At 54.3% G+C, this 12,865-nt stretch overlaps 8 protein-coding genes across 8 annotated transcripts in view, besides 22 other annotated features; 7 read left to right on the top strand and 1 right to left on the bottom strand.

The window, feature by feature from the left end:
- Positions 1 to 162: 162 nt before the first annotated feature.
- Positions 163 to 192: a microsatellite.
- Positions 193 to 316: 124 nt separating this feature from the next.
- Positions 317 to 343: a microsatellite.
- Positions 344 to 666: 323 nt separating this feature from the next.
- Positions 667 to 1,182, top strand: TraAM80_02259 (uncharacterized protein; the record flags this gene model as incomplete). The annotated part of the gene is made up of 1 exon (XM_029379270.1): positions 667 to 1,182. The coding sequence occupies one exon, from the start codon at positions 667 to 669 to the stop codon at positions 1,180 to 1,182; it is 516 nt and encodes a 171-aa protein (XP_029240893.1).
- Positions 1,183 to 1,190: 8 nt separating this feature from the next.
- TraAM80_02258 (uncharacterized protein) lies at positions 1,191 to 1,601 on the bottom strand (the record flags this gene model as incomplete). The annotated part of the gene is made up of 1 exon (XM_029379269.1): positions 1,191 to 1,601. One exon carries the CDS (start codon positions 1,599 to 1,601, stop codon positions 1,191 to 1,193), a length of 411 nt encoding a protein of 136 aa, XP_029240892.1.
- Positions 1,602 to 1,756: 155 nt separating this feature from the next.
- Positions 1,757 to 2,083, top strand: TraAM80_02257 (uncharacterized protein; the record flags this gene model as incomplete). The annotated part of the gene is made up of 1 exon (XM_029379268.1): positions 1,757 to 2,083. The coding sequence occupies one exon, from the start codon at positions 1,757 to 1,759 to the stop codon at positions 2,081 to 2,083; it is 327 nt and encodes a 108-aa protein (XP_029240891.1).
- Positions 2,084 to 2,305: 222 nt separating this feature from the next.
- Positions 2,306 to 2,374: a sequence feature (A-rich).
- Positions 2,375 to 2,638: 264 nt separating this feature from the next.
- Positions 2,639 to 2,667: a sequence feature (A-rich).
- Positions 2,668 to 2,701: 34 nt separating this feature from the next.
- Positions 2,702 to 2,735: a microsatellite.
- Positions 2,736 to 2,953: 218 nt separating this feature from the next.
- Positions 2,954 to 4,963, top strand: TraAM80_02256 (uncharacterized protein; the record flags this gene model as incomplete). The annotated part of the gene is made up of 1 exon (XM_029379267.1): positions 2,954 to 4,963. The coding sequence occupies one exon, from the start codon at positions 2,954 to 2,956 to the stop codon at positions 4,961 to 4,963; it is 2,010 nt and encodes a 669-aa protein (XP_029240890.1).
- Positions 4,964 to 4,990: 27 nt separating this feature from the next.
- Positions 4,991 to 5,051: a microsatellite.
- An 82-nt stretch (positions 5,052 to 5,133) lies between these two features.
- Positions 5,134 to 5,164: a microsatellite.
- Positions 5,165 to 5,456: 292 nt separating this feature from the next.
- Positions 5,457 to 5,488: a microsatellite.
- A 20-nt stretch (positions 5,489 to 5,508) lies between these two features.
- Positions 5,509 to 5,529: a microsatellite.
- A 38-nt stretch (positions 5,530 to 5,567) lies between these two features.
- Positions 5,568 to 5,604: a microsatellite.
- Positions 5,605 to 5,618: a sequence feature (G-rich).
- A 189-nt stretch (positions 5,619 to 5,807) lies between these two features.
- Positions 5,808 to 5,834: a sequence feature (A-rich).
- A 670-nt stretch (positions 5,835 to 6,504) lies between these two features.
- Positions 6,505 to 6,549: a sequence feature (A-rich).
- A 301-nt stretch (positions 6,550 to 6,850) lies between these two features.
- Positions 6,851 to 8,197, top strand: TraAM80_02255 (uncharacterized protein; the record flags this gene model as incomplete). The annotated part of the gene is made up of 1 exon (XM_029379266.1): positions 6,851 to 8,197. One exon carries the CDS (start codon positions 6,851 to 6,853, stop codon positions 8,195 to 8,197), a length of 1,347 nt encoding a protein of 448 aa, XP_029240889.1.
- A 49-nt stretch (positions 8,198 to 8,246) lies between these two features.
- Positions 8,247 to 8,283: a microsatellite.
- Positions 8,284 to 8,353: 70 nt separating this feature from the next.
- Positions 8,354 to 8,385: a microsatellite.
- Positions 8,386 to 8,723: 338 nt separating this feature from the next.
- Positions 8,724 to 8,740: a microsatellite.
- Positions 8,741 to 8,809: 69 nt separating this feature from the next.
- Positions 8,810 to 9,646, top strand: TraAM80_02254 (uncharacterized protein; the record flags this gene model as incomplete). Its single annotated transcript, XM_029379265.1, has 1 exon — positions 8,810 to 9,646. One exon carries the CDS (start codon positions 8,810 to 8,812, stop codon positions 9,644 to 9,646), a length of 837 nt encoding a protein of 278 aa, XP_029240888.1.
- A 101-nt stretch (positions 9,647 to 9,747) lies between these two features.
- Positions 9,748 to 9,771: a microsatellite.
- A 46-nt stretch (positions 9,772 to 9,817) lies between these two features.
- Positions 9,818 to 9,843: a microsatellite.
- Positions 9,844 to 10,381: 538 nt separating this feature from the next.
- On the top strand, positions 10,382 to 11,395 carry TraAM80_02253 (arginine N-methyltransferase; the record flags this gene model as incomplete). The annotated part of the gene is made up of 1 exon (XM_029379264.1): positions 10,382 to 11,395. The coding sequence occupies one exon, from the start codon at positions 10,382 to 10,384 to the stop codon at positions 11,393 to 11,395; it is 1,014 nt and encodes a 337-aa protein (XP_029240887.1).
- Positions 11,396 to 11,534: 139 nt separating this feature from the next.
- Positions 11,535 to 11,558: a microsatellite.
- Positions 11,559 to 11,651: 93 nt separating this feature from the next.
- Positions 11,652 to 11,680: a microsatellite.
- A 35-nt stretch (positions 11,681 to 11,715) lies between these two features.
- Positions 11,716 to 11,734: a microsatellite.
- Positions 11,735 to 12,028: 294 nt separating this feature from the next.
- Positions 12,029 to 12,051: a microsatellite.
- Positions 12,052 to 12,224: 173 nt separating this feature from the next.
- Positions 12,225 to 12,865, top strand: part of TraAM80_02252 (uncharacterized protein) — a gene marked incomplete at both ends in the record, with an annotated part of 750 nt that continues 109 nt past the window's right edge. The window contains one exon of the mRNA XM_029379263.1: positions 12,225 to 12,865. This exon is cut by the window's right edge and continues 109 nt beyond it. Within this exon, the coding sequence (XP_029240886.1) occupies positions 12,225 to 12,865 (641 nt within the window).

The raw sequence follows: 12,865 nt of genomic DNA, 5'->3' as shown, positions 1-12,865 counted from the left end.
ACTCGTGTCTCCCGCCGTGGCTGCCCGTACATGCCGCCTTGCTTCTTTTTATTTTTCTCCCCTTCTTGTGCCCGCCTTGCACCGGCGATTCATCTATGGATTGCACCAGTTGTTGCGGTCTTGTCGCGTCCAGCACAATTGAGGGGAAATGCGTGACGTCACAGAAGCAGAAGAAGAAGGAGAGGAAAAGAAATAGTTGGTTGTGGGGGATAACTTGCCAGTCTCACTGGTCCGTGGCTACTGCAACTGTCCACTCACCCATGCACACCACCTACACGCGCTTACACACGTTCAGGGATGTACAGTCAGCAGGAGCAGGGAGAGAGGGAGGGAAGGAGGGGGGCGCTGGAGCGCAAGCGTGGGTGGGTCGGTGGGGCGAGCACAAGGGCACAACACACGAAGAAAGCAGCAACAACAAGAAGGAGTCTACAGGTCTGTGCATCGTGGCTTTCGTTCTTTCTGATACTTTCCCTTTTGTATTATTATTGTTATTAAATTTCTGCCCTCGCTTCCACCCCTGAACCGTTCTCTCGCTCTCTATCACACGGACGGTGGGTGCCCCTGTCCCGAAATCGGCCTACCGGTGTTGCAGTGTGCCGAGCTTCATCAGGTCTTTCTTTCTGAGTGCACGGCGGGGTGAAATTATTTTTCTACGCGGGGGCCCTCATGGAAAAGTGGCGGCGCCCCCCAGCGCGGCAAGCAGGCGACTGGCGACACGCAATGGCGAGTCGTCCTTTCGACTTCTTCACAATTTTCTCCCGCGCTGCTACGACCTCTTTTTTTTCCCCGCGCCCGGCGGCGTGTGACTTTTTTGGCAGTGCCGCCGTGACGGGGTGGAGGCGTGGTGACGTCTCTCACCTCACCGACGCGGTGCCTGACGATGTACGCCCTCGAGTAGTTCATTCAGCCCGCGCACGTGTCAGTGGTGCCGTTGCTGCGGATTGGCGGGAGGGGCGCAAGTGGTGCGGCGAAAGACGCGGAGTCAGAGGCAAAGGTGGTGTGCTGCGGTTCACAGCTCCTTTTCGGATGAAACCATCACAGTGGAGTTTCCCGCATTGTCTCTTCAATGCCGTGGGCGATACGTTTGTCGTGGGGTTTGTGCATTTTACAGTCATTATCCATGACTTTGTCGCCTCCTGCGCCGCGGCTGTATCTCATTTGCAGCGCAGGAGCAAGCCGTGACGTTTGAGTCACCTCAGGATATCTCGAGGACAAAGGTGCACGTTCCTCCTGTTGCCTGGCCTCAGCAGGGAACGCAGGAGAGCGGCAAATGGCAAGAACTTGCAGTATTTGCAGCACTGATCTCGGCCATCCCGCAGTTTGCGCCCAATGAGAAAAACGGAGGCCACACCGTGTGCTACGCCGTCGCATTTGATGTAGCCAACGACTTGGGTGCGGCGCCTGTGAGCATTGTCATGCAGTGCCTGATAGAGCACGGAGATAATAAAGACGTGTTGGACGCTTGCCTGCATTGCGTCTCCCATTTTTTTTTTTTTTGGTATTTCGCTAGCATGCACCCCGGTGGACCTGCAGCGTGATGCAGTGGAGGGAATTTGTCTCGAGCGTCTTGACAAGATGGAGAATAATTGGTGGGTAAACATGATCGGCCCCCGGTCTGTTTGCCTTTGACTCTTGCAGTACGCTGCCGTTTTCCGCGCTGCTGCTGAACGAGTTTGAAAGTCTGAACACGCTCATAGCGAGTGCGATTCTACGCAGCAAACGGCTAGTAACAATCGTCTTTGGCTGTGCCACATTTATGGAGTCCAGGCGACGCCTCACCGCCATTCGCGACCTTCTCATCGTGCAGGCATCCCTGTTCTGCGGTGAGATCAATTGTATTTTTCGTGTGAAGGATTCCGTGGCGGAGGAGGCGCCGCCAGGGAGGCACGTTGGAAATAACGGCATCGCCAACCGCGTGGGGGTCTTTGCACCCGCGCACGATACCAAGACCGAAGGCGGTGGTAGCACAACTACTGGTGGTGGTCACAGCAGGAGTGACCAGGTGCATGCGGCGGGCATGGCAAGGTCGTCGTCTATTGCCAACGCCATTGCCGCGGCGGGGGCAAAAACTGCATTTGGATGAAGTACTACTGTGACCACAATGGCTCGCTTCTGTCGAAGCGGTTTTCCGTGGAGGAGCCGGCCACACCGCAGTTGGGCATGACTGGAGGAACAACCGTGGAGATGGAAAGGAAGGATCAGGACGGGGTGGGTACACGTGACTGCGTCTCTGCTATACTTTTCATTTCCCTCGTAGCGGACACCCGTTGCCTCCCCCTTCAAATTTTCCCACGGCAGATGCTTCTGTTTGTTTGCTTTTTTTTCTTGTTTTATTCCTGCTTATTTATTTATTTATTTTTTTTTGCATTTTTTACACGGAGGTTCCTCGGCATAATAACACTGAGTGTGCCAGAATCTCACTCTTCTGCCCCGTCCGTCCCTCTCCATGTCTGTGTGTCTGCGCCTGCTGCCCCTGCGCGCACGGAGATGCATGCATGGGCGGAGGTGTAAAAAAACAAAAACAGCAGCAGCAACAAAATATGTATACATGCTTTGTGCCACTGTGCAATGCGTGGGCGCAGCCTCTGCGTAGGCGTGGGACAATGCATGCATGCGTGCTTAGTTATCTGTGTCGCCGTTTTTTTTTTTTTTCTATTTTGTCTTTTTGCTGCTTCCGCCCAACCCGGCGCCTGACCTCTAGCACACACACACACAACACACACAGCACACACACAGCACGGGCCTCTTACACGACGGTCTCAGTGAACACGCACACAAACAAGGAACGTAATTAACCAATCAACAGAAACTACAAAGGTAAAACACCAACCCCCAAAACAAAAAAATGAAGGAAAAACAAACGTACAAGGAAAGGGAGTGTTCGACTCTACGGCTTATTTCACGCAGGAGGCGATCAAGGACAGATGGAAACTTGTGGAAATTAGGGGAAGAAATGAAAAAGCTTGAATCAACAATGATGCATAACATGGCCGTAGAGCTGGGGACGGTTTCTGACGACGTCGCCAGTTCTGCGGCCATGGGGAATTACAAGGATCTTGAATACGGCGAGCGAACACGTCACGCCGACAGCCCGCTGGTGCTGCGACAAGCACAGCTGCTTGGCCTTCTGCTGCTTGTCTCCGCGGCATTACCCTCCACTTCGCCTACACTTGAGGAGCTGGCGCTAATGTCGGCCTCCGCCTCCGTCAAGTACCCGCTGGGCGCCGATGTATTTCGTACGGGCTTTAACTCTGACCGCGAGGACGACTGGAACGCCGTGGAAGAAGTCGAGACTAAGGCGCAGGGGGAGCGCATGTTTGACTACGCGGGAGCTGGGGCCTCTAAACTCTGGGAGGCGGACGTGACGGAGGCGGACGCGCAGCCTCGACGCAACACGGATGAAGACGAGGAGGAGGAAGAGGAGGACACTAACAACAAGAAGGTGCGGGGGGGGCGTCGCAAGACCGCTGAGGTTGCTGCGGGCCAAGCGGTGGACGGGGCACAGGTGGAGGCTGCCACGCCAGGGACGCCGCGAGAGATGCTCGTGATAAGTGAGGGTCAACCATTGATGCCCATCGACGCAGACCACCACAGCACCGCCAGCGGCAGCAGCATCGGTGGCAGTGGTTCCTCCTCACACTTGCCAAGTGACAGTACCTGCACCTCCTTCGCCTCCACCCCGCGCAGAACACTGCATCCACCAGAAGACATTCCGAGCCATCACCGCCCCAGCATTGACTGCCGCCTTGAAGCCATGAACATTGAAGAGGGGGAGCGCGGGGGCCGTTTTGGGTCGCTGCCGGACTCCGTACTGCTGCCCATTCTGTTGTTCTTGTCCTTCCCCGAGGTCATCACGCTGCTCAGCACCAACAAGCGCCTCAGTGATCTTGTGCGCGGGATGTTTGGCGTAAACGAGCACGGGGTTTTCTGCATTCCTGCCTTCACTGGACATCCGTCCCCGTCAGGTCGCTACGGCGGCCAATTCGCCACAGGCAAGACCCACAGTGAGGGCAACAAGCAGGGTGTCACAGGGGCGCCGAAGAAAACCATACGTCTGTTTTTTGGGCAGCAGCGTCGCGACAATCACCCGTCCTCGCTGCGGCATTTGCTGAATTTTCTCGTTCCAGACGTGCTGATCCCTCAAATGGAGGCTCACACGAATGCGTTGAACGGCCGTGGGAAGGGATGCACATGGGTCTTCGTCACCTCGCAGGAGGACGCCAAACGACTGATGCAGTTTAACAAACTCATCTTCCTCGACGTGAACGCTGCCGGGAGCGAGGTCTACTTGGTGGCCCCACCGCGTAGCAAGGCGTGGATTCAGGACCACGCGGAGAGCGTCGGTGGATGGGCTACACGTCCCATGTACCTTCCGCGCCAGCCAATGGTGATTGAAATGCCGGAGAAGCCGTCCACGAAGCGCAAGCGGATAAAGTCTCAGCTGCAGAATCAGAAGGACGCGCAAATTCAGCAGGTGGAGACGGAGTGCATCCGGAAGCTTGAAAGCGTGCACGGACAGCAGGAGGAGCAAGACTCTCAAGATGGGGTGTCCCATGTTAAGAAGGAAGAACAGCTGACGATGGCGCCGTCTCCTGCAGCAGTGTCGGCGGAAGCGGATGTGAACACAACCACCCCGCTGTGGGGGGAGAACCATGACGCGAAGCACGCCGTCGATGAAGCCTCCTCTTGCAACGCCGCCTCGCCGCAGCTGCAACACACACGGGGAGGCACAGTGGAGGCGTCCGCATCTATCCTTACACAGTGGAACGCGGGGAGGTGCTCTCACCGACGCCAGCACAACCCCTACTCCACTGTCTACGTATTCTACTCGAACGAGTACACAACCACCGTCTGCCTAGACGGTGGCCGCTACCGTCACGACCCGTACATATACAACCCACTGTGGGAGCCGGCAGAGCCGCAGATGCTGGCTGTCATCAAGGAGCAGGCGTGGGTTGCGTAGCCGTCGCATTAACATACGCAACGAGTGATATATCTATATATCTATACATCTATATATGTATATGTGTATATATTATATGCATATAATAGGAAGGAGGAAAGGAGTGAAATAAAAGTTGAATAATATAATGAAGGAGCCAAAGGGCGGGGAAGGAGTGAATAGCGTAGGGGTATATATATATATATATATATAGTACACATACGACTGTGAGTGAGGTGGGTGCGATGCCGGGGTAACGGGTAACTTTTGCTGCAGTACACCTCTCCACTCCCCTCACGTACCCAATCACTGGGCTATTTTGTTGGGTCATCTCTTTGGCTTTCCGTCACTCTTTCTCACCGAAGGAGAGTAAAAAAACAAAGAAAAAACAACAACGAAAGAAAAGACAAAGTGAACTGAATGCACATGCGTTTGTAACACTGCCTGTGTGACTCGGTGTTTTGCCTTCTGTTTTTGTTTGTTTTTGAACTATTGTGCTGAGAAAAAAAAACATTTTTTTTTTGTTTTGTTTTGCGTGTGTTTGTTCAAAATATTGCCGCGTTTGGGGGAGGGAGGGAGGGAGGCAGCGGGCGGTGCAGGCCTTTTGGTGCTGCGCCGTCGTTCCCCACCCCCACCACCCCCACCACCACCTCCCCTCCTCCTCTTTCCCTCCCCCAACGAAAACCGGATGATCATTCAACTGGCGTATGGAGCCACTGCTCTCTTGCGCTGCTGCGTGGGAGTTGACTGCACGCTTCCCCGGCGGGGAATGCTGTGCGCAGTGGAACGAACCATCACTTTCCATTCGGTTGCTCCCTTCCCCTCTTTATCTGTGGGAGGTGAGACAAACCCACATCTGGAGGAATTTTATCTTTTTTTTTTTTTACTTTTTGTGCGTACTTGTTTGTTTATCTGTACATGTTCTGGTGCTTTTTTTATTTGCTGCTGTGCGTGTAATTGTAAGTTTTGTGTAACTTCTTCTGTTTTTTTTTTTGTATTATTGTTTGCTTTTTCTGAGCCCTGTGGGCGTGCGCCTGTGCGTGGGAGGGGGGCGGGTGGCAGGGAGGCCTAATAACTCCGTGCGTTTGCCTCCCCGCTCCGAGGCACCCGGTGCATATTTTATATCTCAAAATGAGGAAAAACATCTGTAAGTCACACACGCTGCGTGGCGTCACGTTGTACTTCCCTTCCCTTTTTTTCTCTGAGGGACGCAACTATGATGCGGGCCTTGTTTTTTTTTTTATCTTGTTATGGGGCTGGGGAGGTCGCAGATGACAGTGGCGCGCACGTAAAGGGGCGTCGTGGAACTAAGGAAGGAAATGAAAAATAAGTATAGCACAACGAGCAAAAGAAGAGAAATGAAACTGTAAAAAAAGGAGGAGCCAACAGGAGAGATAAATGAAAAAGTCACCCCTGCGGAGATCGGTAGGAGTAGCTGTGTGAGCGGAGGCAGCGGGCCTTCTGATAAGTCTTAACACCGCGTGAGGTGCTCTGACTGTGCGTAGCCTCTGACCTGCGGGTGCGCTGCAGACGCACGAACACGAACCTGCCGCTCACACCTATTTTTTTTTTTTTTGCGTTCTTTTGTTTTTATTTTTGTTTTGTTTCCTCCCACAGGAAGGCAAAAGAGGGGACCAAACGCCACCCGCAGCCAACAGGCATAGGCTTGGATAGAGGCGTATCACTGGGGTGAGTGGGAGAGAAGGAGCGAGGTGCGCCTTAGGACCCCGTAAAAAGCCGAAAGAAAAAAATAAAGAGGCGGGGAAGCAAGAAACACTACAAGAAGAGATAAAAAAAAAGGGGAAAACAGAAAAAAAAACGAACAAACAGACGACAAAAGCGGAATACCAACAACGAGTCTAGTGACTGCAAATGACACTCAGCCTACACAACGAAGGGAAGGGGAGGATGCGGCGTGGCAGTCCACGCCTCACGCCTGAGGGAACGGCGCTGCTCCCACGTGGCAGCAAAGGCCCCGCCCTGATTCTCATGGCACTCTTTTTTGCGCACCTCACCACCCCCTTGCTGTCTGGGCCATCCGATGAGCTTAGCACCACCATCACGAGTTCCCCCGGCCCAACGCTGCTGCAGCAGCTGGCATCGTTTGCCGCGATGCGGGAGGTGGCGGAGGAGGAGCACCTCGACTGGGGCGCCCCCGCCGCCTTCAGTCGACAGAAAACATTCAGGCTTCAGGTGCAGCCACGCGAGGGATGTGTGGAGCATCACAACAGGGACACCCCGCACGAGGACGAGGATGACTTCTCCTCCTCCAACGAACATGAGACGAACAGCGTGAATGTACCACTAAACTCGCGTCTTCGTCCGCATCGCCGTCAGCGTCGAAAGCAGAAGTCAGAGAGCGAGACCCAAGAGGACGGTGTGGTATCGCCTGGCAAGAGCAGTAGTAAAAGCTGCAACGGTGTGTCCTCCTTTGGTGGCAGTAACTTTGGTTCCAGCTACACGCAGGAATCTTCGGCGACGTCCGTCACCACCCCTCAGCGTACGTGGGCGCAGCTGCACATGATGGAGGTGGCCTTTAGCAGCCAGGATAATAACTTGCTGCACGTCACGGAACGGTTTTTGAACTACGGGAACATGTACCCCATCATCTACCGCTGCCATCTTCGCCACCTACACGTTGCAAATGAACAGGTACTGCTTGACAGTCCCAGCACGGGACTGCAGAGGTCGCGCTTCTGGTCGTGCCGTTTATGCGGGAAGGCTCATGATGTGGTGCGTGCGTCGTGTGAGCGCTGCCAACGCTACGCTGGGCCCTACAGAGAACTTGTGCTTGATCAACTGCTACCAGAACCCGACTACGCACGGAGCGTCTTACGCCTGCTGCACGCCACACACCCAGAGGTCACAATACATCGTATTGTGACGCATCCAAATGTGAGCGGGAGGGGGCGTAGCAGTGTTTCGGTGTACGTCAGTGCGGATGCGGCACCCGAGCTGGTTACAAAACTGAACGGAAATGTGTTTTTTGACTTTGAAGATGACGATGCTGCAACTACAGGTGGCGGCGTGCGTGTGCACTACGTGTACAGCTCTCAGAGGCCGTGGCTGGAGGCATTCATCAACGCGCGCAGGGCGCAATACGGCCAGTCAGAGGAGCTGCCGTGGGGCGCACTGGTGGTGCTGATGGATGCCTCCAACGATAAGAAGAAGGGACCTGGCGCGAGTTCCCCTATGGCAACGGCACCAAGGCGCAAAAGGAAAAAGAGTTTGACTTTAGCACAAAACGGGGCGTAGGAGCTTTCACGTTGCCAGGGAGCGATTGAAACAAATAAGGTGGTTATGCCTCTCTCTCTCTCTCTCTCTCTCTTTACCTCCTTTCTATGTTTTCGCGTCCATAACCACTACAAGAATCAAGGATGTTTCTCGTGTTGCTGGGAGAGGGGGAAAACATGTGTGTTTGTTTGTTTGTCTGTCTTATTGTTATTATTTTATAGTGGAAAAGGGGCCAGTGGGATGAGGAATTTATTTAACATAATCGCATTGTTGATTGCCTAGAGATGTATGCATCTGAGCCTCTGTCTCTCCAGGGCGGCTCTATTTGGGCGTTTTGCGCCGTTTGGAAGGGAACAAATAGGAAATGGGGTGCGTGCACGTGGTGTTCTCCGCACGCCAGGGCGGTGATGGTCTTTTTTTCTTGCTTTACTGCTTCCATCTGCGTCTCGCGTGGGGATTATATATATGGGCTACGTGAAGCCGCAGCGCGGGTGCTGTGGCAGGGCGGTGTTGGTTGAATTCCTTTTCTCTCCTCTTCTCCTCTTGCTGTGTGTGTGTGTGTGTAGGTTTGAGCGGCAAAACAGAGTGAGCGGGAGGGAAAATAACAACAGCATTAAAAAGGCAATCTTAGAAATGGTGTCTCAAAACGACCTTGTGGAGCGTGTGCTACGCATGCAGCTGACAAGCCCGGACTTTGCAGAGTACTGTGTGGCACACGTGACGGACCCCAAACACCGGTTTCTCTTCACGCGGGATGATGATAGCGCGGAGCGGCGCCTGTACGTTCAACTGTTGAGGCAGCGAGGCGGCCAGGCGACGGCGGCCGAAGCAACAGCCACCGGAGCCCCGGCCCCCGCGTCAGGAGCGTCGTACACGGCGGTGCATGGCCGTGTCTCGGCGCTGTGGATGTCGCTGCTTGATTACTTTTCCTCGACGAGTGGGGTGCATGGGCCGCACATGCCGCACATGTTCCGCACAGAGACGGACCTTGCCGCCTTTCTGGACATGCTGGACGGCGCCCAACGCGATAGTGCCGCAATCGAGGGTGCCGTGCAGTTCATGCTACGTCGCCTCCCCATGACGGAGTCCTTCCTGTACGTCCTGTGCTACCTCTGCGACGAGCGTGTGCACGAGGCACGGGAGAAGAAGCGCCATTGCGACGATATCCGTGTTGCAAACGCGGTAGATGGCGCCGCAGGGGACATGGCGTTGCAAGCGGCAGGGACACTGCTGTTTATCGCCAACATGCTACTGCTGAGGCACGAGAGACTGGAGTGGCCGGTGCGGTACATATCTGTCTTTGAGGTCTACATGCAGCGGATGGTGGAGGCGCTGGCAGGGGCGGCGCCGCAGAACTCACCTGTCGCCTCATTTCTGCGCGAGACGGTGACGGTGTGGTCAGATGGCGGCATCTTTGCCGAGAAGACGCTGCTGCACATGAAGCGAGCTCTCGGGTCCGCGTCGGGATGACTCCCTCCTATCGTCTTTTCCCACACCCTTCTCTCTCCCTCATCTTATTGGTAAATATCTCTGCCTGCCTGTCTGCCCGTGTGTGCATGCGTTGCTGGCGCATATATATATATATATATATACATCTGTTAACTTACTGCGTGGCGCAGCGGTGCAACTGGAGAATGTTCCAGGGAGGAGGGAGGGAGGGAGGGAGGAGCGGATGAGGCCGTTGCTTTTTTTTGCGTATGTTGCATGCCTGCACGTTTGCCTGCTCGCAGAGGCAGCGGCACGCTTACATCGTCCACCCGCACACAACTGTCTTTCCTCTTCCTTTGTCTTTCCACCGCGCGTGCTTGTGGCGGCGCGGCGACGAGGTTGGAAGAGAATTAAATCCAAAAAGGAAAAAAAAGAGAGTGCACAAGCAGAGAAGCAAGAAAAAAGCACACAGATACAGGCAGACAGACACGGATAGGCAAACGGAGTGCGACGTGCGAGAGGACGCCTGCGAAGGAACGTCATAATAATTTGTTTACATAAAACTCGGAACGAACTGCGGCGGATTGGTAGGAACGGGAGGAAGAAAACTAAAACACACACCGCGACGTCATCACGCACCGTTTTCTAAGCAAACAACATCCCGCATAATTAATTGCCAACATTTCTCCTTTGCGTCGTGTTGGGCACCCTTCTTTGCTTTCCGCTGCATCACTTAAGCGAACACTGGCAACTGCATTGATAGCATCGCAGCGGGCCATGACGACAGCAGCAACAGTGAGTGAGGCCACGGCAGGGTCAGCCACAGGCGACTACTACTTTGATTCCTACAGCCACTATGGGATTCACATGGAGATGCTGAAGGATTATCACCGCACGACTTCCTACCGTGACGCTATCTGGCGCAACGCGTACCTCTTCAAGGGAAAGGTGGTGCTGGACGTTGGGTGCGGCACAGGCATCCTCTCCATGTTTGCCGCGAAGGCGGGCGCACGCAAGGTGATTGGTGTTGACTGTAGCAGCGTGGCGGTGCAGGCGCGGCAGATTGTGAAGGATAACGGATTTGAGAACATCATCACCATCACTCAGGGAAAGGTGGAGGATCTGCAGCTGGACGAGCAAGTTGACATCATCATTAGCGAGTGGATGGGGTACTTCTTGCTGTATGAGTCGATGCTCAACACTGTCCTCTACGCACGTGATCGCTGGGGCGCGCCGGGTGTGAAGCTTTTTCCGGACCGTGCGAACATGTACGTCAGCGGCATCAGCGACCAGCAGTACAAGGAGGAGCGGTTTGACGTCTGGGACGATGTGCAGGGCTTTGACTTTTCCTACTTTAAGCGCCTGAGCTACATTGAGCCTCTTATTGACACCGTGCACCGCAACCAAATCGTGACCAACACCTCGGACCTCTGCTCCTTTGACATCAACACCGTGCAGGAGGCGGACCTCGCGTTCACCAGCGAGTTTGAGCTCGTCGCGGCTCGGTCGGGATGCGTGGATGCGCTCAGCGTGCACTTCGACACCCCCTTCGCAGCCGGCCACGAGGTGGTCGTACTCACCACCACCCCGCTGACGGCACCGACGCACTGGAGGCAGACGGTGCTGTACCTCTTCAATCCGCTGCAGATGAATAAAGGCGAGCGGGCGAAGTTCCGTATGAGCTGCTGCCCGAATAAAGGCAACCCGCGCGACCTTGACATTGCCCTTCACGTTGAGTTTGACGGAGAGCGGCAGTCAAGCCACTACGACCAGGACTTCCGACTGCGGTGAGAGGGGGCCGAGAGAGGCGGAGCTCATTGTCTCCCTCCTCCTCCCCCCGTTCACCCTCTTCTCGCCTTTGTCTTTCCCTCTTGCTTTCCCCTTGAGGGTCAGTTTTAACCCATCACTGCCGCCACCCAGCAACAGATGCTTTTTTTTATTTTATTTTATTTTTCGTATTGGTCGGTTCGTTTCCTCCTGGTAATATCATACACACGCAAAAAAAAAAAACGATAGAGAGAGAGAAGTGCGTGCGATGAGGAAAGTAGGAGGAGTTGGTGGTGGTGGTGGTGGTGGGCATGCATGCACTCACACAGAGGTAGACGAATAACGTGCGTGTGTGTGTGTGTGGGAGCTGCATTGGTTGTGTTATGTTTTGGATCTTCTAAATATAAATATTTATTTAATTATTTGTCCTTTGCGCCACTTCTTTGCCCGTGCCCCACCCGCTCCAGCTCCTTCGTTGCTTCCATTTGTTTTTTCTTGCTCACTCTCGCACTGTCCCTTTGCCTCTGCATGGCGCTGTCTCTGCCACATACTGCGGCATGTTGTGTTTCCACTTCCACCCTATCTTTTATTCTCTCTCTCCGTTAGTAGTGCGCCTTACTGTGCGGTGTTTCTCCCTTTCCCCTCCCTCTCTTAGTTTATATATATATATATATATATATCCATCTCTACGCCTGAGGCGGATGAGCCAGCACAAAGCCCGTCCAACACTTCCGAGGCGAAGGCTCTCTGCGCGCAGAATAAAGCCGCATTCTCGCGGTCGAGTGTGCGGTGCAGCGGACGCCTTTCATCGCGCACCGTGCCATTGCACTGTCTCTCCTCCCCCTCCCCACAGATGGGCTTGTCGCAGCGGCAGACATCGAAGCAACAGCAACGGAGATCCAAGTTCGCAAAGAGCATCCCAGCGCCGGGCAGCAACACCGGCCTCAGCACTCGTACGAGCAGCACCTCTTCGGCAGCGGTGGCCGTACCCTCAGCCATGATGGAAAAGGTTCAGTCCTTCACCGATATGGCATTAGTACACGAGCGGGATAAGGAGTTTGCAGACTCTCAAAAAATGTGCTTTTTTACGGCAGAGGACAACAACAACAACAGCAGCAACAACAACAACAACAACAACAGCAACAGCAACAACAACAGCAACAGCAACAACAATAGTAGCAGTTACACAGCCGTCAATTGCTGCAAGAACAGTATCACTACGGGCGATAGCGGCGGACTGCCTCATCATCAGAAACCCTTCATTCCTCTGGCGTCACCGAGAGGGGTGAATTTGTCATCCTCGCAGATTTCGTCCCGGACGGGGCTGCGTGTGCAGCCACTAGCATCAATTATCACCTTCAGCACGGATAGAGGCACTGGGAAGGAGACAACACAGCTGCGGTCTGAGCAGAAGTTCAAGGAACAGCGAAGACGAGAACTGTACGCCTGGAACGAGCAGCTGCGACTGCAGCGGCAGAGTACTGCGGCGGCGGA

Source organism: Trypanosoma rangeli (genome assembly GCF_003719475.1).
Source record: "Trypanosoma rangeli strain AM80 chromosome Unknown Tra_15.4_contig_00050, whole genome shotgun sequence".
NCBI classification, from domain to species: domain Eukaryota; phylum Euglenozoa; class Kinetoplastea; order Trypanosomatida; family Trypanosomatidae; genus Trypanosoma; species Trypanosoma rangeli.
The sequence above is the reverse complement of the archived record's forward strand: the minus strand, read 5'-3'. Positions and strand labels throughout refer to the sequence as shown.